This window comes from Ornithodoros turicata, chromosome 10 (genome assembly GCF_037126465.1).
Source record: "Ornithodoros turicata isolate Travis chromosome 10, ASM3712646v1, whole genome shotgun sequence".
NCBI lineage: Eukaryota > Metazoa > Arthropoda > Arachnida > Ixodida > Argasidae > Ornithodoros > Ornithodoros turicata.
Genome location: NC_088210.1, coordinates 14,342,840 through 14,365,153, shown reverse-complemented (window position 1 = coordinate 14,365,153; position 22,314 = coordinate 14,342,840). Strand labels below are relative to the sequence as shown.

At 46.2% G+C, this 22,314-nt stretch overlaps 3 protein-coding genes across 6 annotated transcripts; 2 read left to right on the top strand and 1 right to left on the bottom strand.

Moving 5' to 3' along the window:
• Window positions 1-1,096: 1,096 nt before the first annotated feature.
• On the top strand, window positions 1,097-6,696 carry LOC135370544 (uncharacterized). 2 transcript variants are annotated; one of them, XM_064604325.1, is made up of 6 exons: window positions 1,097-1,185; window positions 2,494-2,555; window positions 3,614-3,724; window positions 3,878-3,904; window positions 5,642-5,710; window positions 6,264-6,696. In XM_064604325.1, exons 1-6 carry the CDS (start codon window positions 1,125-1,127, stop codon window positions 6,267-6,269), a joined length of 336 nt encoding a protein of 111 aa, XP_064460395.1. In that variant the 5' UTR covers window positions 1,097-1,124; the 3' UTR covers window positions 6,270-6,696. The 2 variants fall into 2 exon arrangements, with proteins under 2 accessions (XP_064460395.1, XP_064460396.1); XM_064604326.1 differs by lacking the exon at window positions 1,097-1,185 and adding an exon at window positions 2,064-2,103 and having other exon boundaries at window positions 2,453-2,555.
• Window positions 6,324-18,596, bottom strand: LOC135370542 (putative methyltransferase DDB_G0268948). 3 transcript variants are annotated; one of them, XM_064604322.1, is made up of 6 exons: window positions 18,564-18,596; window positions 11,392-11,552; window positions 8,899-9,097; window positions 7,754-7,848; window positions 7,543-7,677; window positions 6,324-6,454 (listed from the first exon to the last, which is right to left on the bottom strand). In XM_064604322.1, exons 1-6 carry the CDS (start codon window positions 18,579-18,581, stop codon window positions 6,373-6,375), a joined length of 690 nt encoding a protein of 229 aa, XP_064460392.1. In that variant the 5' UTR covers window positions 18,582-18,596; the 3' UTR covers window positions 6,324-6,372. The 3 variants fall into 3 exon arrangements, with proteins under 3 accessions (XP_064460392.1, XP_064460394.1, XP_064460393.1); XM_064604324.1 differs by lacking the exon at window positions 18,564-18,596 and adding an exon at window positions 13,710-13,933; XM_064604323.1 differs by lacking the exon at window positions 18,564-18,596 and adding an exon at window positions 9,783-9,893 and having other exon boundaries at window positions 11,392-11,481.
• LOC135370541 (homocysteine S-methyltransferase YbgG-like) lies at window positions 17,064-22,276 on the top strand. Its single transcript, XM_064604321.1, has 2 exons — window positions 17,064-17,303; window positions 20,953-22,276. The coding sequence occupies exons 1-2, from the start codon at window positions 17,184-17,186 to the stop codon at window positions 21,784-21,786; spliced, it is 954 nt and encodes a 317-aa protein (XP_064460391.1). The 5' UTR covers window positions 17,064-17,183; the 3' UTR covers window positions 21,787-22,276.
• Window positions 22,277-22,314: the final 38 nt, after the last annotated feature.

Below are 22,314 nucleotides of genomic sequence, written 5' to 3'. Positions count from 1 at the left end.
CAGGGGAAAATCGGTCCATCTGTCGAGAATTGATGATGGAACCCGGGGCCTTCGACGGCGTTGGAGGCCATCGTCATTCATATGATTTAGGATGTGTAAGCTTCTGTGTGTGTGGGGGGGGGGGGGGGGGGGTCTAGGAACGGTGCTATAATCTCATCGGCCACCGAAAGATGGCGATAGGTGGACGCAAACCGAAAGTGCGGAAGTCACGGATTAATGAGTATGGGCTAGTGGGTCACCTCGATCGAAACAAGGCACAAAAACAGGAGGCACAGTGTGTGCATGCCCGGAGCCGGTCCTTTCCTCTTCTCGAACGTCAGATCACATTGACTGTAACGTCAGGAAACCTGGATGAATCCGCCGAGTCGTGTCTTTCCGTTGGGACGGGCACGACAGGCATTCTCCCGAGAATGGGAATCTCTTTTTATTATTATTGCGTGTTAGCGCCGCGAAGCAACTGTGGCTATGAGCGGCGTACAGATGTGGACAGATGGAGAGAGGACAGTAGGAAGGAGTGATGAACAGGGGGGTTAGTATGCGTCCCGGGCCGACTTCAGGGGGAACTGTGCCGAAATTCTTCTGGAAAGCCTTCGGAAAACCCTGGGAAAACCTCAGACAGCACAGCCGGTGATAGGATTCGAACCCACTACCTCCCAGTCTTCAGCACGACCTAGAATGGGAATGCTGCCAGAGAGCAGAAGTACGTAAGTTTACGAAGCGACTGGGCATTTCATTTATTTTGAGACCAGGGACTTCGAAATTTGGAATTCTCGCAACTACGGAAATAACGACGCCCTCGAACGACAATGGGACGAAACATCTTCTGAATATCTTGCTGAAGGTTTCCGAATCGGGAAATAAAGTCCCATCCTGCACGAGCACAACTGGCATATATGACACACAAATACTGGGACTTTCAGGCTCTGCATATTGCCCTGGAAGCACTGTAGCTGTACTCTAACGACGATTTATCATCGCTCGTGCTTGCCCTGTGGCGCAAGTGTAACCACATGCTTCTTGAGCAAACATCGCTTAAATAATAATGAGCCTTGTCATTTCCGTTCGTACTGTTTTGCATTCATCGCAGCCGCGCGTATAGCACTCGTGCCAGAAGCTATTGAGTGATGCTGGGACTTCTATTAGGACTGGGACTTGTGTCGTTATGCGTCGGTTATCAGTGCAGTGGTAAGTAATGCGCGATTTTGTGTCACGTGTTATAATGTCAATCATGCATACCCTGTCAGCCCCGTGCCGTGTGTGTGTGTTGGAGGAGAGGGGTGTCCGAAGAATTTCGAAAATCACGCGAGAAAATTTGGTCACTATGCAAACATTCACAGCACGACGCTGCACTGAGCGATGCGCGGTCAAGCTTCTTTTATTCCAAAGCGAAAAGGGGTTTTACCCTCGGGGACCTGACATACAATCGAAAATGAATGCAACTTTCCAACCGGCTTTGTTCTAAAGATGCACTCATACACCTTCTTCTGCTGTGGGTATGTAGTTCGACAGCCATCGCTTTTTCTCCGAATTTCGGTTATTATAAGTCAGCGGTTAAAAGTAAACGTCGAAAAACTCCGAAATTCGGGAAAATAATAAACTCCGCAAAACACTGTCCGAATGTGCCAAACAATAAACTCCGAAAAGCAGGAACCGTAATTATATTGGTCAAACCAGCAGAAGGGCCCTTCCAGATATCATTGTAGTTGCAAATACACTCTTAAAAATGAACTTCACCGCATAGCACGCTCCTAGCCAACCATTATCTCGAATGATATCGTTATCTGCCCTGATTTGTTGAAAACAGGGGGCGTACGCCTTTTCTGTGACAATTATGAACAGCATAAGTGTCACAGAAATGGCGTACGCCCCCCGTTTTCAACAAATCAGGGCAGATAACGATATCATTCGAGATAATGGTTGGCTAGGAGCGTGCTATGCGGTGAAGTTCATTTTTAAGAGTGTAGGGTCAATTAATAATTGGGAGTTTACGGCAAGAGACAACTCAGGCAAATAGGGTAACCATGTCCCGTCACCTAGCCATGCTTGCCGTATGTAAGGTAGCTTCAGGTCACCAAATGTACGTTCCACGATGAATTCAAGAAGGTAAGTGTGCAAGCCTTTGAAAATCTGTTAGTAATTGGAGTGTGTTCCTGCACTATTAAAAATGAACTTCACCGCATAGCACGCTCCTAGCCAACCATAATCTCGAATGATATCGTTATCTGCCCTGATTTGTTGAAAACGGGAGGCGTACGCCTTTTTTGTGACACTTATGCTGTTCATAATTGTCACAAAAAAGGCGTACGCCTCCGAATTTCAACAAATCGGGGCAGATAACGCTATCATTTGAGATGGTTGGCTAGGAGCGTGCTATGTGGTGAAGTTCATTTCTAAGAGTGTGGTTAATAGCGCACGATACTCTTGGTGTATTGTTCGCTTTCATCTATGATAGAAGAGAAGACAAACGAAGCATGCTGCTTGTCGTTATTTCAGAGGTCAACCATACAGCTTTTCACTCCGCATTCCAGTGCACCATCCACGTGCTACAGCCAAAAGTAAGAGCGTCCTCCAGAAGCTTGTTTTTGTCCATTATGTCCCATTGCTGCCTGTCATGTCGAATTTTCTAACGCGAAGTAGTAAGGTTACCCTGAAGATGAGCAATACCGATACTGGGTAGGTAGTGGGTATAAGCTTGCCTTCGCCCTTGACGTAGACCACGATGTGACGTAGACCAGCAAACGCCATCTGAACTGCTCGATTCCTCTTCCCTCTCTAGCACCACGTGCCACCACACCACCTCCTCTAAAGAAGACCAGTTCGCTACATCGACATGAATGGTCCGCGTACATGTCATACCCAGAAAGCTTGTGACTACAGATGGCTGCGCCCATGGCTACCGCAGCTGAAAGCATGGATGTGATTAGGTCATGAATCCTATATGTCTAGCTATGCGTCACGTCGATTAACGATCACAGGCTTAGTCATGATACGCCATTGAATTAAGTCGTCTGCTTCGGCGAATCGCTGCAACCTATTTGAAATCATGGAGGAAGGAAACCCAAGAAGCGGCGCTTTCCAGTTAGACGCGTGGAGATCCTCTGGCGGTCGCTCGACTCAAAACCGCCATTGTTTCCCGTCCAACACGTGACCTGTTTTCGAGTTCCGCTCCGCATCACTGTGATGTTCGCGCATCTGTTCGCGCTCTTCTGTTTTCAGAGAGACATTTATGTATAAGAGAAGCGCGAGAACCCCGCAACACAAGGAGTAGCCCATCCCCGTCAAAAGTCTGGAAACAGTGGAGGAATAGCTTCGTCTACCGATCACGTGTCAGCGTACCGTGGTTTGAAAAGGTTGCTGACGGAGTGAAGACCATCCAGCTGTTACGTATAGTAAGGAAGGCAAAGAGTAATAGCAGTAAACAGTGGAAGACCGGCTCTGCTCAGGGGCGGATCCAGAACCTCGGTTTGGGAGGGGCGGTTTCTTTGTGTGAGCGCGCAGTGGGGGAGGGAGGAGAGTGAAATTCAATGTATAAACTGAAGTTTTGAGGGAGGGGCGATCGCCCAACCAGGTCCTAAGATTCGTGCGATATCAACGAATACGCGACGTTTTGCAGATGCTAGAAGACTTCAACACGAGAAAGGCATCCAATGATTCCGGCCAATCGGATGCAGACTTTGCATGGAATGACTGGGGGAATAACTGCTCGCAGGAAGACAATGGAATTGTATGACGACTTTTATCCCATTCTTTCTCGTATTTATTTCTCTTTATGTCTGTGTGTGCGCATGTTTATTGTGTGTTGTGTTGATGTCTATTTTTTATTCGTATTAGGAGCTACGGGATATAGCTATACAATAACGATCTCTCATTTTTGCAGCTACGTCTGTTACTTCCGACCCAGAGCGTGAGTAAATGCGTAATGCACGTTTTTTTTTTTCAACTGAAATTTTAAGTGCAGTGGATGGAGCTCCCAAGCAGGGTCTTCCGAAGATCGCGGACAGTGGTGTGTTCCCATTGTGAACACTGGAGCGACGTTCCCGAACGTAACAAGGCTGTACACGTGAAACTTGAAAGCTCTGCTTGGGCAGCGCAAACTTGATAGCGTAAATTGGGTGTCCGCCCATTTCATCGAACACAGTTTAGCATTAAACGCACCAAAAACGTGTTGAGGTAACGGTGCGATATCAATCCGTACCGTTACATACTTCAGTGAATACAACTTCTCATCACCAAGTGGCACAGATAATTAGAACACGAATATTTTCCTTTGAGTCACTACGCGCTCGCCTCCACGGAAAAGCAGTCCGGCAACAATGTGCTTCACCTCATCGGTATTCCTCGTGTACGGCTTTCTGTAGGTTTTGGTTTTACCGCTGGTGAACATTTTAGAAGGAAATCGAGGAAGCAACTGACTCATCATCCATGTCGCCCACGAAGAGGTACAAAGCGCGTGCCCGAAAAACAGCCGGTGGCCCGCACGAGCCTACCGGTGACGTCACGGGGGGGTACAGGCGGTAGGAGAGGGAACCTTTAGAAGTTTCGGTTTCGTTTTGAGCTTCCCGGCTCTTTTGGCGAATCTATGAGTCCCCGACTGCCAAACCAACTTTATTTCTCATTTCGGAAGAATCTATCGAACATATTTACACAGTCATTGTAATACAGTCAAACCTTGCTTTACGAACACCCTTCGTTTCTCAGAAAATCGTTCGTAAAACGAGGTATACGTAAATCGAGGTCCGAGGTCTGCAGTGCACAAATACCTTACAAAACCACGGGAAATTGATTTGAATAAGTTTTATTTTTGAAAATACTGCGTAATTGTGCTTTGCACCATACTTTCTGCAGAGTTTATCCTATTTAGAAGAGATGACAGAAGTGTGACACTTGACTCATGCACCCTGTCCTCAAAGTACCGTATCGCGCGCGGATGAGACTGTTTCCAACGGCAAATATCACGCTTGTCACCGGCTGTCAGGACTGAACGCTTTCTTGGAACGTCAAGATGTTTCCATCTCGGAGACCTGGTCCAAACTCACAATCATTCGGCTGTAAACGCCCGAACAATATTCTTACAGGAAATGGTGAATCATGTTTGTGGAAAGTATAGTGGCGTTGGGACATTGTATCTTTGACCTTGGCAGCATGTACTGAGGAACATTCATTATCCTCCGGTCCATTGGCCTGTCCTCTGTACGTTCATAACGCCCATTCGTATATCGAGGTCATGGCATGGATACGTTGGGTCCGTTCCCTCATAATCCGTTCATAGTTCGGATATCAAGGGTTCGTAAAACGAGGTCAAAATACACGGAAAAAGTTTGGCTCGTTCGTAAGTTGAGGGAATTCGTATATCGAGGGTTCATAAAACGAGGTCTGACTGTAGTTTCGGATTGTCGCGGAGCCTCCCTTTAAGGTCTCCAGATCGGAGTAACAGAAGTTATGTCAGGAGAGCCTTTTATGAATTTCACACGTTGCCGCAAGAAAAAGCGGCGTCCACCTATTCGATGAAAAGTCTATTTTCAACGAAATGGCGTTCGATGGAATGTCCCGGAACGAGTAAATTGTACACACGAAAAATCATAGAATACATATACATAGAATATTCTGACTGGTCAATGTGAAATATGCAATTCCGTTCAAGGAGGAAATGAAAATCAAGGCGCAACTCATGGTGACGGCTTGCATGAACAGCACGATCTACAATATGAAGGTAGGTACCGTTCCTACATATTTGCGTAACAAGTTCATAATTGCCTATCGGCATATAATTATTTACTTAAAAAACAAAACTGCATGCGCAACAAACTTCGTCCCGTCCAGAAGAAACAATGCAAAGGACCCATTTTTTTTTTGTCACGGTGGCAGTAATGTATGAAGTTATATTCTCATGCAACACTCATGCTCACGTGGCAACAAAAACCTATGACGTTTTTCGCATCTTCCGCTTGGAGTATTCTGGGGAATGCCACTCGTGTAAATACCCGGTAAATAACCTTTTGTTGTTCCGTAATGAGCACTCGCCGTATCCTGGCGCATGCTGTACCATCCTGAAGCCATTTTTAGACAGTTTCTGGGTGCAGAATTTACTTTATTTACTTTTCATTCATTTTATTTAATCAATTAGTAAAACGAAACTGAATAGCTTAACTCTGTACCAAACTGTAACACCAAAATGTTACATGAAATTTTGGACCTGTCAACAACATAAATGAGTGGAAATATGCGAGCTCTCTGTCTAGAGATTTTCCCTACGTGTTTTTCAGGACTGAATGAGGAATGAAGACTCGGCAATCTCACTTGACGACGTCATCAACCCAGTCCGCTGCAGGGAATCTCAGATGATTTTATTACCAAACAAAACGCTATAAAATATCATTTCCGACAAAGTACATAGTACACCTTCATCCCAATCTGCAAATGTTCCGCATCGCCTCCCTTCAGATGCGACAATACCCTGCACAAAGAAAAATCACGTGACATTAATGCTTCAGAAGAAACAAAGATCTACAAGATCTGCCAGTTTTGCGGGTTATGTTTGCTGAGTGTTTGAGTGAAGATGACTGATTGATTAATTTGTGAGGGATGATGATAGTGGCACTTTAAAGGGACGGTCGCATACAGAAACCCATCTAGGAAACAGACAGCATTATGTTTGGCATCGGCCGACAACCTACTTGGCTAATCTTTTCATCCCAAAAGTGCTTTTTAAAATGCTTTTTTTTTATTTTAGAAGATCAGTGCAACCTTCAGCAGCTGCGGAGGCTCGAGAAGCGTGATGTCACATCCTAAGCGGAGGAACGACAGGGCGATGCTCAGAGGAAAGGCGCCGTCCCAATAACTCTGTGACGTCTGCACAGCTGCTGCATTCCTTTCCTCAACGTCACACCCTCATTGGTTCTTAGGGAGTGACGTTTCCTTGTTTTTCTAGAGAAGCAGTTCCGGCATACTCTCAACATCTGGCATCTGCTCTTGTCACGGATTCCGTTGAATAACGGAACTCAAGCTCCGTTGAATAACGGAAGCTCAAACTACGCCACTATCTCGTGCAGGGTTTTCGATACCGTGGTCGTTGGTTCACGAGGAACTAAGTGGCACTGTAGCTTCGAAATCGACTGGAACTGATGTGTCCGTCTGCATTAAAGGAGCGTGGAAGGTCTTGGGAAATTTTCCAAGAGCGGAAACTAAAATTCTAAGCTCTGGGACACATATTTAAAGGGGTTATGAACCCTACCAAGCTAGTTTGCCGATTGTGCCTGTTCCAAACGGCGATTTTAACTTGTTGGCTGTGACACCTTTTGTATAGACGAATCTCATAGGTACGTTATGTTCACCTCATATAGCACGCTCCTAGCCAACCATCATCCGCAACGACAACGTTATCGCTCCAGATTTGTTGATAACGAGAGGCGGAGCCTATTATATAACCATTATGCACGGCATTATGGCTACAAAATAGGCCCCACCTCCAGTTTTCAACAAATCAGGGACGAGAACATTGTTGTTCTGGATGGTGGTCGGCTCAAAGTGGTTCAAGTGCCCAACCTGTTCTCCAGCGATTTAAAGATTTCTCCATGTTTTCCCGGGTCCTCCTTCTGCATCTTAACAGCTAAGCTCCAGGTCTTGACGGTACTGATCACGGCCGACAACGGCATCTCACGACTCACCATTTCATCCTTCCTGTAAAGTAGAAATGGGCACATTAGGTTCACAGAGCATCCAGGGTACCCTAGTCATATGAAGTTCGTGGCAATACCTTCTGACATCATTAAATGGAAAGTCAACCTTTGCGTATCCATCAAAATAGTTGTGTTGGGAAGTACGATAAGCTTGGAAGTTGTCATCTCGAAACTGAAAGCACAATTGTAAGATCATGTCAGACAATGCACTCCAAACTCGGTATGTCACACGTAGTGGTGCCATGAAAGTACAGTCGACCCCCGTTTATCCGGACTTCATTTATCCGGATCCCACAGTATCCGGACAAAAGGCACGGGAACGGATTTTCCTCCACGTATTTTGTTCTCGTTTATCCGGACTTCAGCTTCCAGACTCAGACAAGAATTACAGGGAACGAAAGTAGAAAATTCTTGTAATCTAATCTTGCCGTAAAAGTATTAGAATATAAAGGAGCACCGACAGCCCTAGTTAGACTTTTATTATTATTATTATTATTATTTTCCATTGCAGCGGGTTGTACGGATATGCAGCGGTCTGAAGGAAGACAAGGAGAGTTGACCCCGCACGGATATTCAAGTTTGAGATCGTTTGCCCGTGCTAGGAGATAGGCGCCAGAACAGCGGCGTCACTAAGGGGTGCGGTGGGGGGCGGTCCACACCGGGTGACGCGACAGAAGGGGATGACGCCCTGCATCAGTACCTCCCTTTCTCTGCTGCGACATAAGGAGACCTCTGCGAATTTTTTTTTCTGCCTGTGGTATAATATCTTTTTTTAATGTGTACCGTCTGGATGGAGAAAGACACATTATACGGCGGGGGTGACGCAAATACCTCCCGCACCAGGTGACGCGTACCCTAGTACCCTAGGCCATGTACCCCTGCAGTGACGCCACTGCGTCAGAGCACATGATTATGTCATGTACTCCTGAAGAATATAAAACTATTAATTTATGTACGAAAGTGTGGAATGTGGAGTGACAACATTTACAGTTTGCATACTCAACCTCTGACTGAGGTTGATCCATAACTATTTTTATGCAAGTGCAACATCTCAACTTGCTCCACCTTTCTGCGGCTTGCTATAAAAGAAGCACTACTCTCGGCAGTATGTACCTCTGTGCACTTTGTTGTAAACATAGTACAGAAATGGAGGTCAACAGAGGGTAAACAACGGGCAATCCCAAACACACAAACACAGTCAACTCAAGCTCAGCCAACCCACCTCATCAAGAACATTCTCCAGACCAGGCACGAGAATTTTACGCAGATGGAATATTGTCGCCAACAAGACACCGTCCGGTTGCAAAATTCGAGTTGCTTCCTTGTAGAAGGTGTTCATGTCAAACCAGTGAAGTGCATTCACAGCGGCAATCATTGCAACGCTGTTGTCCGGAAATGGAAGAGATTCTGCCGGACCTGCCCTGGAATAAGAAGAGAGACTACGTCGTTGATATCTACGCTATCGTGCAGGGCTGCTTCACAGAGATGCCTGTCAGTTCCTGTATTACAATAAATAAATATTTTAATTAATTGTGCGTTCTGTACGCCAGCACAGACGAGGCAATACAAACGAAAACAAAAGATGCATAAAACGCAACGTGTAATTCAAGTGAAAGTCTCGCAAAGGGAAAGTCTCTCCTTAACTCGTAATTGTGCCATCAGTACACATTGTAATCATTGTTGTCATTGTACCATTGTCATCCCAAGCTCAGCAAAATGTTACAAACAAGTAGGCTACAGGTCCGCGCCTGCATTTTGTTCTATGCCCTACATATTGACTAACCCCGGAGCAGACAAGGCCTTGTTGACTAGGAAGGTTGGACCCCATTTGGCCATGATGAGCTGTGTGTATGCAATGACACACACGAAAAGCTTGTGCTTGAGGCGTAGGCCGTAATGAGACACAGTTAAACTAGCATAAATTCACCTGGTGGACGAAATCCATGATGAAACAAGCAATCGGCAACAAGATATAGACGAAAATACACAATGAAGCTCAGGGCTCGTCTATTTCACGTTGCCCATCGCTCAGGCTCGTTTCATCATGAGACACAGTCATTCTGCCTAGCCGGGGCGTATCACATGCAGTTCAAAAGATGCGTGTACCTGTGTAGTGTCTCAGCATGGTCCGAGATGCATTCATACGCCATCTTTATTCAGATGGATGGATGGATGATCCCGTCAATCATTGTTGCCAACTGGTAGTCTGGGTATAGGCTGCGGATGACAGAACATCTGGAATACTACACTATTCTCCTTGTGAAAATAAATTCGGGAGTGGCACACGCGAGATTCTAAGCGAACAAATTAACGATACATGGAAATTAAACTTCCGCATTGTTTGGTGAAAAATTGAATTGCCAGTGAGGCTATAAGCTATGTAACAAAGTCACAAAGGTTCACTGTGATAACTTCGTTCTCGTGCGGGGTACAGTCTTTCAGAGTAATGTTGACTTGTAGAACTCAATGAGGTGGTGTCCGTACTTCCGCTGTTTGTGACAGGTAGGTTTTCTTCCAAAGTATTGTTTCTTCACGGTTCGAATCCCACTTCTGACACCACTGCAGTGTCTCACCCCGGTCCAAGGTGCGTTCATATGCCATCTTTATTCAGAATGATCCCGTCAATACATTGTTGCCAACTACAGTACCCATAGCAGGAAGTTGTTACAGGCAAACATTGTCAAGTTTTTGCGAAGCAGGGTCCTTTGGAGAGCTTCCCTTTGCTTAATGTCACTTATGCACGGTTTCACTAATGCCAATTAACAATTGGACAGAGGTCAACGGCCTTGAATTTCATGCTTAATACTCCTGACACACAGGCATGTTTGAACTCCTTTACGCAACGGGACACCTAACGGAAAGGCGTTGCGTGACACACGGCATAAGAGAATCTCCATTTATGAAGCAGTCATTTTGGGAAACCGAGATCCGTGATCTCCTTTTCGTCTGCATAGCCTCGAACCAAGGGCGATATGACGCCAATGCTCTCGAACGAAGGTTAGACAGTGCTCTCATTTTTCGAGTACTCGAAGTCTGCGTGCAGATATTGCAGTTGCAGAACATATTTTGAATTAACTGGTCGTATTGTTACGTTTACCATTACTGTGTCGTACGTGCAGGCTAGTTCTAATTGAAATATCTAGCGCAACATCTCCGAGCAGGTTTTTCATACGAGAGACCAAAAGGAGTTCTCCCGTGCCGTGTGTCACCGGCATGAACTCATTCCACGAAGGTGTCCTTTGCAGCTGGATCCCTTAAAGGACCCCTAATGGAAAGGATTTATAACGTGTCCATGTGTCAGGGGTATAATTTCAGGGGTTACTGTCACTCAAACATTCATCACGTAAGTAGTTAACGTTTGTAAAAAATAATATGAGTGCTAACTTCAAGTTTTACCAACCCTTGAACTTAGTTCAAAGTGAACCAGCGTTGGTGAAACTGGGCCTTAGTGCTGCAGCACAGCAATAGAAGGGTAAGTGCATGATTACAATGCAAGGTTTACTGCAGACCACACTTATTTCGAGTGTGTTCATCTATAGCAGTCTCTGGGTTCACTAATACAAAAAGTGTCGCGGGCATTCACCACATTTCCGTTACGCGTACCATGTGTCTGAACTATCGTGAAAAATCGGGCAGAACCCGAAAATGAAGAACCCTAAACACGCATTATGTGAATAACACACATTACAAACAAAGACTGAAATCTTGTACGTACTGGTAGGACACATTCCGTGCCTGCTTCTTCGCCTCCGCCTCCTTGATTTGAGTTTCACTGACGTCTATCCCAACCACTCTTTCGAAAAACGGGCAGAACAATTCGGTGCTCTGACCCGGTCCACATCCCACGTCCAGACACAAGGGCTGCGGGCATGGCAACTGCAAAAGGATGTCCGTTATTGGAAGCACGGGGTAGAAGGTCACAGTCAGAGCGTCGAACCGAAACGTTTTTCGGTTTGTTTCGGGTTCAGCCATAAAGGTTCGGTTCCAGTTCAGCTCCGAAGTTCACATATATCGGTTCGATGAACCGGTTCGGAGGCTGTAAACCGGTTCAGAACCTGTCAGAGGTTCTAATATGCTACAAAGTTAGCGGCAGCCACTAAAAATGATACAAGATCTCTTAGTTACATTTGTTTTATGCATTATTTATATTTTTCGACCAACAGGGCCCGCCTTTCATCCCTTCCCAGAGCAACGTGCTGCCAATCTAGGCAGGCAGACTGCTTGAATCCCCACACCACACACCAACCCGAACCGGTAACCGAAGCTTTTAGATTGGTTCGGTGCCGGTTCAGCTCCAGGTTGGAGCTAGTAATTACAGTAAATAGCGGTTTTCGGTTCCGTTTCGGTTCGACGCTCTGCTCACGATACAAGTGAATGAAAGCTAATTGCAAACTGGGCACCTGAAACGATTAGTGCTGAGAGACGAAACGAGAAGACATCGTTCATCAAACTCATGTTCACCAGGGATTTCAACATTACAGCGTTTGTATCCTCTCTTATCAGTTATAGAGGCAATACACATAATCCAGATAACAGCCTAGTGAGCAACGGCTGTACAAAATTGCGAAGCAGCGAGCAAGAATTCTGTTATGTGGTACAACAATGCGACACCCCTGACTCATAATGTGCCTGCTTGCTCCACATTAGATCAGCTACTGAGCCGGCTTGGAGGGTTCTGTGATCTAAATGTTCTGTAAACACAGAAGTTTGTAGCAGCAGGCTGGTTTAGGACAACCATCCCTGTTGGAAACAGAAGGCACAATCTCAATTAATTTTCCCGGTTAGTTTTAATGAGATTCAATGCGAAATCAGACGGCCAATTCGCTCAATGTGTATAAGCCGAGTATTTCTCATTGACGGAATTGAGAGGTTTGCAGGGAAGCTGCCTTTGCGACCTCGTGTTCCACCATGTTGTATGGCGAAGACAGCACCCAGGGAATAAGGAACCAATTCAAGGAATTGGTCTAACGGATGTCAATGGGAAACGCTGATATCCAATTGATTTGACGAGATCTAACATGTGTGGCACAGAGTGCACCAATACAAGGAATGAGAAGCCAACTGAATGGATTGGCGTAATGCGAATGAATAAGACACGATCATTCCCAACTCACGTTGTCGGCACCACAGGACATGTTTCCCCATCCGCGGTCCAAAATAGTTTGCATGATTTCAAATGTTTGGGGGGTACTCAATGGTACAGGTACTTAGTATTGCACCTCCCATTTGAAGCTGTTTTTGCAATCCGTGCAGGATTGTAGTGCACGGAAGTGGAAGCGTTTCCGTCAGTCGCCAGCGGAATAATCAGTGTGAATCACTAATTGAAAGGTTATTTGAAATGTTATTTGAAATGGGATTTTGTGTAGATTGAGCTCGTATGAGGCAGCAGGCAAGGGAGTGTCTTGTAACGAGGTGGTGAGAACGCAATCTAACCGAAGGCAAGAAAGGCAAGCTACAGACGGTAAATCATGAGTCGGCAGGTCCACGAAGCGCACGAGAACACGATCGCTGAAGTGCACCTGTGCTTTCCTCAGCGCCGTTTGTTGTTCGGACGTTGCGACTGCTAGAACGAGCCCCCCATGGGTTTACACTTTGTGGATTGCAGTAGTGTGCGTTGGTGATGAACGCCACAACTTCAAAGACACGTAAGTGCCGAAACAAGTATTTGTTGCTGCCGCTTACCGTTTCGCGTGGCTTCTCGCGAGCGATCCTCAGCTCTATGGTGAATATAATCGCGCCTCTGCAAGTCCTTTGAAATAGCTTTCAGTTTTTATATCTGTCGTTTGTGATATTTTCACAGCTATTGTATTGTCTTGTGTAACAATAAATTCTGGCTATCCCAGAGCTAGAAGAAGTCTGTGTGCTATGCTGTGCATGCTGAATTCTACATTGACAAAAACATGTACTTCCAAATCTAAATCGAGCGATCCCGATACAGAACTACACCTCAGTGAACATCATATTAACTGCATACACTGACTCAATCTTGCGCAGAGTTTTAACAAAATATACGCATCTTGCGTTTCTACCTACCTTCTCATTCATGTACGAAATGGCATCTTGCACAACGAAGGACGGAAGTTGTGGTCTGTACTGCCTGTAGAACGCTGAGACTTCAGCAGTTTCGTAGCAATGAGTGTACATCTGCAAGCAGGTGTTTGTCTCTTGGTATTCAGCGTTTGTGCCCAAGATCCTAGCGCGCTGCCAGACGAATGCCAGACGGCTGACTGCGGCTTGGCTAAATAGCTCACCGTATTCGCGGCAGTGATGTCACGGCGTCAGATATTGTAGTTGATACCCATTGGTCGTAGAGCATTGCGCGCTCCGCGATTGGTTGGCAAAGTTTGCATTAGTAGTACATGACGAAATTATTGCTCGCTGCTACCCGAGAAACGTCATTATGACGTTGGTAGACAGACTGAAATACGAAAGAAATCAGAAGGGGAGGGCTAGGTTCCACGAATGGTAACCGCTAGTTCACCGCCTCCCATTGAAAAAAAAAAAAAAGTAGGACCGAAGCTCGCGTCCCTTTCAGGGACCATCGTAATCCCCTCAAGACCGTGGCTTTCGGGTGCGACTTTGCTCGTCTCTAGCTTGGAGCATATAGTTCAACTCTACCAGACTGGTGGCGCTGTCGAACACTATGACGTCATTTGTTTACAAAAAGGGAGAGTAAAAATTGTCACCGACCTAACGCAACGGGAAATAACAATTTATTTAGACGTTTCGTCTCCTAAATGCGGCGGGAGACATCATCAGTGCAAGGCTAGGGACGAGAATGAGCAGCACCGAAACCAGAGTACAGTTACAGTCCAAGAAGTGGGCCACGGTTGGCATTACATGCTGTTCGCTCCCTTTGTATGTGCCGCGATTCAAGGAATTTTCTCGGTTCTCACCAGAGGGGGAGGGGTCCGGATGTCCTGACCTTCCCTCAATTCCAGACTTGAACGTAGGGTTCAATGGACCAATCCCAGCATGCACCTGGCACTTGTCCATAGCGGACCCCCCCCCCCCCCCCCTCGGAAAAATCCTAGATCCGCCCCTTGGTTCCCACCGCTGTTCGCGCGCCAAGGTGACGGCGCCGTTGTAGTCGAACACGTGTCCCGTTGTCCAGCAGAGGTCCACGAGCTCAGTCTTTGACCTAGTTGCGTTGCGCAAGCGTTGCGTTGAAAGCGGCGAAACAGTTTGAAGAATTCTTATCAAGCTCGTCGCGCAGTGCCCGTTTATCACCAATCAAAAGGAAGTAACCCGTGATAAGTGGATAAGTGTTCGCTCGGGCCTGTTGCGCTGGAGTTTTTCGCAGAGCCAGCTAGCGACCGACATGCAAACTATATAGTCCCTAGTTCAGCGGCATCCCATGTGTACATTTTGCGTGATTTTTCTGCGAATGGGAAGAAGGGCACGAGAGCGAAAGCATCGCAATATTAAAATGTTATTCTTGTTAGGTTGTAGGAGATAAACATGTCTGTACAGCCTTACAAGCAAACCAACCATATGCGAAAGGTGTCGCAGCCACCTTGGATTAGTGCTGTTCGCCGTGTGATATCAATGTTTACAAGATTCTCAATGGAATGACTCCAGCTACCTCTATCTAGGACTCAGACAAGACGTTTCACATGTCATTTGGCACACAGCAGGTGTGATTAAGTGTGGCAACAAATATGTGAAAGAACGCGATTTTAGCTTTGGAATAAAAGACGACTGAAACGAGTTTTCACGTTTTACAATGACACATACGTTGTGAATCTTTGAACAAACAAAGCACAGCAGCTTATTAAGATGATTTCACCAAGGGATTGATAAAGGGCTTTCTGGAAGGCCGTATAGTGAGAACAAATATCAATCCTGTTGATGCCTCCAATTTCATGTCTAGTGCGCACTTATAAGAGTAGCAGATGCAAGATAATGACTACATTTACGTTCTCCTGAACGTAGTGAGTTTTAGTATACCGTTGATAACGTTATCGTGCCTATCAGAACCAATCGCAGTGGTGCGTGACTCAGAATCTTATCCACTTATTGGTTACGGTTGATACGGTTCGACGCAAGCCACGTTATCAACGGCCTGCTAAAACTCCTGTAACTTTAATCTCACGTGCGAATAGGATACATAATTGCCGTCGAGCTCTAGCTAAGCAGAAATGCCTGCTAACAGAACTGATCGGCCGGCAGAACCGATTGTTGGAACAGACTGCGGCTTTATACGTATTTGAACTTATTCAATTATACGTATTCAAGTAAGACAACTTTACGTTTGCACACGCGTATAAGTGAGAGGAGGCATGAAACCCGAAAGGAAGGAGGAGGGCAGGAGAGAGGGAACACTTAACGGGTCACTTCCTTTTGATTGGTGATAACGGGCACACGCGCGACGAGCTTGATAGGGATTCTTGAAGCTGTTTCATCGCTTTCACATGCCAGACTTCCTTTCAGACGAGAATCGCTGGTATAAATGGCATTCTCAATGCCATCATACGTCCCACACTTTCTGTTTTCACTATTATTGCAGGGCGTTTCATTTAAAATGAGTCAAACTTTTTTATATACAAAAATGGTGCATTGCACTTGCACGAGACTTAGTGCGTAATGTTAGTAGGAGTCCAGAGATACTCAGTCTATGTTTGTTTCCTCGTTAATTAATTAATTCGTTAACTGAAATTAATAAGGCGATCCTTTACGTGTCCATCATTTTTACTCCACCCTACACTCTACGAAAAGAAGGTGTGAAAATGTGGTAACTTCTATAGTTACTACCTAGACAACATTGCGCCTGATAATGGGCGTAAAAGGGTGATAAAAGCAATTATAATATATCCAAATTGCTACAAAAAGGCATACGCCCGCCTCGCTCACCGAATCAGGGGGCTTAATCGCTTAATCGTCGTTACGGTCCTTACAAGCTAACGAGTAGCTGGAAATTCAAAAACGTGGGCACGTGACACATTGCGCGTGACGTGTACCACGACCTTCACGTATCACGCGAAGAGCGCCGTGCACGTGTTTTATCACGTGCCCACATTTTTAAATTTCCCGCCCGCATTTTTGAATTTCCCGCCACTCGTTAGCTTGTATATGACGGTAACGACGATGAAGCGATTAAGCCCCCAGAAGCGGTAACCCTATCATTCGTGGCAGAGACTGAGGTAGCAGGTAGAACTTAGCAACCATTTAGGCGCAACATACGCGACAAATATTACCTCCTGAAAGGTATAACTGCTCCACCCTTTTTTCTGAGAGTGTATGCACACCAGGCCAAATTTCAGCAGTGGGTTACTCGGAACTTTCTAACATATCGAGGTGTACTTTACCTTCCTACGTCATTTCCTTGCAGAACAGTTTCGCGACCTCGCTACCACACTACATGTATTTCTCAAAATGTGAGGCAGATCAGGAAGAAAAAGTAGTCGACAAGGAGGTTTCGCCCGGGTCACGCGACCACGTGCCTCCGCAACACCTTGAGACGTCAGCACCACATCGCTTATAGCGTAAAAGTAGTCGGGTAGAAAAATGGAAAGGCAAGTGGATATTCTCAATGGAAGCCTCAACTCGCAGCTGAAATATCAAGTTGACGGAGACCCTCTTGGGACAACGCGTGTTGTTATGCAGGACCCGGAAGCTATTGTCAAGGTCAGTGTGTAGTCGTGGGCACAATATTGTATTTTGTGGTCTTGCACACACAAAAAAAAATGTACTATAGCTACGTGCAGAAGAACAAGTTCCTAATGTGCTCCTGAAGCAATCCCATTTTTGTCTCCAGATATTGTCCATATAGGATCATTTCTGGAGTCTCATTTATAACACTTTTCTAACAAATTGAGGAGCCTGTGGGAATATTCCCAGGATATGTCATATCGGTCCTTCAGTGACATCCTCAGGATGAGTGAGGGATGTCAGCGTGTTCTTGGGGTAGAGTCACTTCCACTCCTTCGGAGATCCCTTCCGCGACACGTTCCTAGGGGGGTTGCAAAGTGACCCACAAATTATAAAAAAATGCCACATCATGCCCGCTGTTATGCATTACCAGGAAGCCCTTGGCAGCGGACCCGGAGGTTCCTCATAAACGCGCTTGCATTCGGAGTACGCGACGCTTCCGATGCATCGCAGCACACAGGCTCGCTTTCAAGCGGTGGTACCCACAATTTCGTCCTTGGGAGGGCACCGCAAGGGTGTGTCTCTTTTGGCGGTATATATTGCGCAATCTCGTAAAATTTTAGTGTATCTCCTGCAGATTTTTTTTTTTTTTCGGTGTCTGTGTGAGTGTGTGTGTGTGTGGGGGGGGGGGGTATGACGATGTAGGGGGGGGGGGTCTGGATAAATCGCTGCTTTCAAGGCTGATGTCACGTGTGCACGAGGGCCAAAGTCTATGTCGTGGACGTGAAGTCCACTCACTAAAGGCCACAACGTCTGCGCCTATCGCGGTATACACGGACGCCTCGCGGACGGGGTTAGAATGCGTCCTGGGCCGACTTCAGGGCGAACTGTGCCGACATTCGTCTGAAAAAACCCAGGGAAAACTCGAGACAGCATAGCCGGTGGTAGGATTCGAACCCACCACCTCCCAGTCTTGCTTCTACCTGCTCGGCCCGCCCTCTGGTGGATCTGTTCATTTCTATATTAGAGATGGGCCAACCGAATCCGCGAATCCTCGAGTCCTAGGCAAGGATTCGAGATTCAATCAATCGGAATAATCAATCAATCAAGGATTCGAGATTCCGGAATCCGAATCCCAGTTCCCCAAAACAGCGAATCGAATCCTTCGAATCCACCGGCCACGTTTGTTTGTTTTTAAAATAGACGAGTTCAGAAAATCCCAGTGCTCTTTGCGCAAGCATTGCATCCTGGGCGCTTACTGGGCATGGGAACAAAGAATAATCCTTCACATTTTACCTTCGCTGACCTTGACATGTTGTGGGCAATGGGACCGGTGGGGAGAAATCCGAACAGCTTGGAGGCCACCCGTTTCTCTCGTATTAATAAACTCCCACAATTCAAAGCGACGCTAAGCACTCTGGGATTTTCTGAACTCGTCTATTGGTGCCTCCGGAGTCTGCCGAAGGCCTGATTGGCCTTTGCGGACATCGTCAGGTACTGGAAGGACAACCAAAAATATCCCGATTTTAGGAAACTATCGAAAAATTCCTGATCACACCCCGTCGACCAGTAATGTCAGAAAGAGTCTTCGGCATATTGGTTGTCATAGCTGATAAAAAACGCAGTAGGCTAGACCCTGAGCGGGTGAGAATGCTAGTGTTTTTGAACAAAAATATGCATTAATTTAAAACTTTCAGCTGTGTTTTCTTGTTTTCTTGTTTGTTTACGTTGCTCTGGACTGAAAGAGTTCCGGCAGGAACTGTTACATTACAAGTTTCAAAGTAACCTGGTTTTGCTTTTGATTGTTTCTTAGTTTTATTGAAAGAATCAGACTCGAGAGTTTATGTATGTCCTGTAGTCAACGAACAACATGTTACAAATAAATTACATTTAAGAAGTAGTATATGGGTATGTTTTCTCCTGAAAGTGAACTATTATTTAATGTGTGTTTCATTAAATCAATACTATGTCAAATTCTGCTTCAAAACACTTTCCAGCAGAGGTTTTTTTTTTCTTTCTGGCTTTTTAAACTCTTTTTTAAGAAAGGATTCGAAAGATTCGTGGATTCGCAGAACCTTCCTTGGATTCGTGTTCGGAAAATTCTGTATTCGTTCCATCTGTAATTTCTATAATGCAGTAGTAGAGGTGTACGAATACAGTAATCGAAATTTTTCGAATACGAATCTAATATTTGCGGTGTTCGATTTGTATTCGAAAATTTGATATTCGAAATTTTTCGAATATTCGTAAAAGATCGAATATTCCAATTTTTTCGAATATCATAGCAGCTTACTACAAGACTGCTGCGGGGTGTTGGAATTTGTACGTTGTGGTAACAGCGGCGAACATGAATAGTAGGACAACTGCAAAGCAAAGCCCGGATCTTTCGAGGTACGCTCATCTGCGAATGCGTCGCTGGTAATCGAAACCGAAACTAGCGCGCAGTGGTGTGCAGTCGCCATTAAAGCCCGCCCCAGACAAACGCGAAACCGCGGTACGCTTCATGCATCGTCAGCACAGTTGTGGCTTTAGTGGACAGCCAACGAATTCTGAACATTCGTGTGAGACCTACAGTTCGGTGAAATTCGGTTAAATATAGACATTTTGTTGGAACTGAACACCGCTGTGCACCGTGCCTGCATGCACAGCCAAAACCCGCGTCTCGAACGCGTATTTTCGGTTTCGATTTGTGGTAGTCATAGAATCATGATCGCGTGCGATGACGACGATAATCGAGGAGTGGGACGTGACGATATTTCGACGTGGTTTCTCCAGCTCCGGCGCTGTGCGATTGCGAACTAGAACGACAATAATGCTGCAAAGTCATTTGAGACTGCACTAACTATATTGTTACATATGATAGCAAGGAGCGATGTTGCTCGCGACAAAATTTTGAGGCGCGCGCAGATTTTCGCCGCTTTTACTGCGCTGTTCCAAACTATGCACTACTGTCAGGAACGATGGTCTCGCGTGACGTCACGCGTGAGGGCACAGTGAAACAGTGCAGTTTCTTGCCTACACGACAAATGCGGAAGGCATTGTCAGTGCAAGAAGAGAGCACTTGCTATATACCTCCGTTTTCCTTTTGAGATGTGCTCATGAGTAAACCATCCCACATTCTGTACATATGTCATTGCCCTTTAGTTCCATCCTGTCTGTTTCACTAGCACTTACAATGCCAACACAGGTGTTCACTGTCCATAAAAGATTTTTCAAGTGCAAGTCTTTTACGGTTTTCGGCTTGCCTCATGAAAACAGCACATTGTTTCATTGTAAAAATAATTTGACATGTAACAATTTGTACATGTGCATGTAGGCATGTATGCCTTATGCTAAGCCAATGCATTAATACACATTCCTGCGTGTCCTGGGGGCATTTTTCTAAGGATCCGCAGAATGCAACTGTGACCATGCTGCTTTTCGGGGCTTAAATGTTACTCTTAGAAGCCGTCATCCTGTGACGGGACATTCGATATTCGAAGGAAAATTTTGCAGATATTCGTATTCGATTCGAAAATTTCAATATTCGCACATCTCTGTTCAGTAGTACAGCAAAAAAGGATCCCCATCATGACAGTAGGAGCAGTCTCACTAAACTCGCTGTTCTACTGAAATGTACACATGCTGTGACAACAATGGCCATTACTCATATCATGTCCGTGTAAATACATTTCTTGCTCTGTAGGCCTACCAAGGATATATTGGTGTTGGCTGCAGCATCCTCACCACCTGCACCTTCCAAGGCAGCACGCAAGCGATCCAAGAAGACCTTGGCGTGTCCGTAGACGAAGCAGAACATACAATCGGCCGTAGCGTCTCCCTCGTCCGGGAAGCCATTCAGCGAAGCGCGCACGAAGACCAGCTCAACAGAAACAACCCTCGTACGAGCAGAATATTAGTCGCAGGCTCCGTCGGCTGCTACGGCGCCTACCTCTACGACGGCTCCGAGTTCCATGGGAGGTACGCTGAGACCATGTCCGTCGAAGAGCTCCGCGACTGGCACCGCCCTCGCGTCAAGTGCCTGGTGGGAGCTGGCTGCGACGTCCTCGCGTTTGAGACCATTCCGGTTCAGAAGGAGGCGCTAGCGCTGCTGCAGCTCCTCCGCGAATTTCCAAACACGAGGGCTTGGCTCAGTTTCAGCTGCCAGGACGAACGAGACATCGCCAACCAAGAGCCGTTCGCGCAAGCCGTAGCTACGTGCATGGCGAGAGACAGCAACTGCCAGCTGGTTGCCATCGGCATCAACTGCTGCAAGCCCGAGCTGGTCCTGCCGCTGCTGAAGAGCGCGTCGGATTCGGCACCACTGCGGGTTCCGATGGTGGCGTATCCAGACAACTCGGAACTCTACAGCAAGGCCGATGGGAAGAGTGCAGACCCGTTTGGGGAGTACATCAAGGACTGGTATCGGGTCGGTGTGAGAATCATGGGTGGGTGCTGCATGGTGAAGCCGAGTGACATTGCGCCAATGGCTGACGTGATGGCTTCTCTTTCTGTGCAGCAGAGTGACTCTGTGGGATAAAGCGCTTGAGGTACTTTGTGTGTTTTCTCGAAGCGGAAAATTTGTGGATAACATGGTGTAAGAAGTCGTAGGTGGTGTTCTTTTACAGTGAAGGAGTTAGTGTCTGGTTGTGTTCTGCGTGAAGGGATGATGTGGTCAAAATGTTTTGAACACGCCACAGAAAGGTTGCACCTGCTAGTATATAGCGTTGTTCGGGAGTACGAGCCGTACGATACAAGAAAATTTTGCAACGTGCGTCAAAAACTTCTGCCATGGAAAATGAGGAAGAGTTACACCGAAGCAGATAATACGCTGCTGCTAGACTGGTCAAACGTGCAAACCTCTTTCACTGGAGGAACAAGCACTGAAAGAAATACGGAAGGCTGTGTGAACATGTCACGCTTTCCAGTAGTGAGTCTGGTATTACCGTGAAAGTTGTGAATTTCTAGCTCATATAAAATTGTGGGCAGTGTTTGGAGACCTATCAGAATAAATGGTGCAGAGGAACGTCCGGCATGTGTAGGGTTGTCTGCGAGGAGCCTAGAGGGG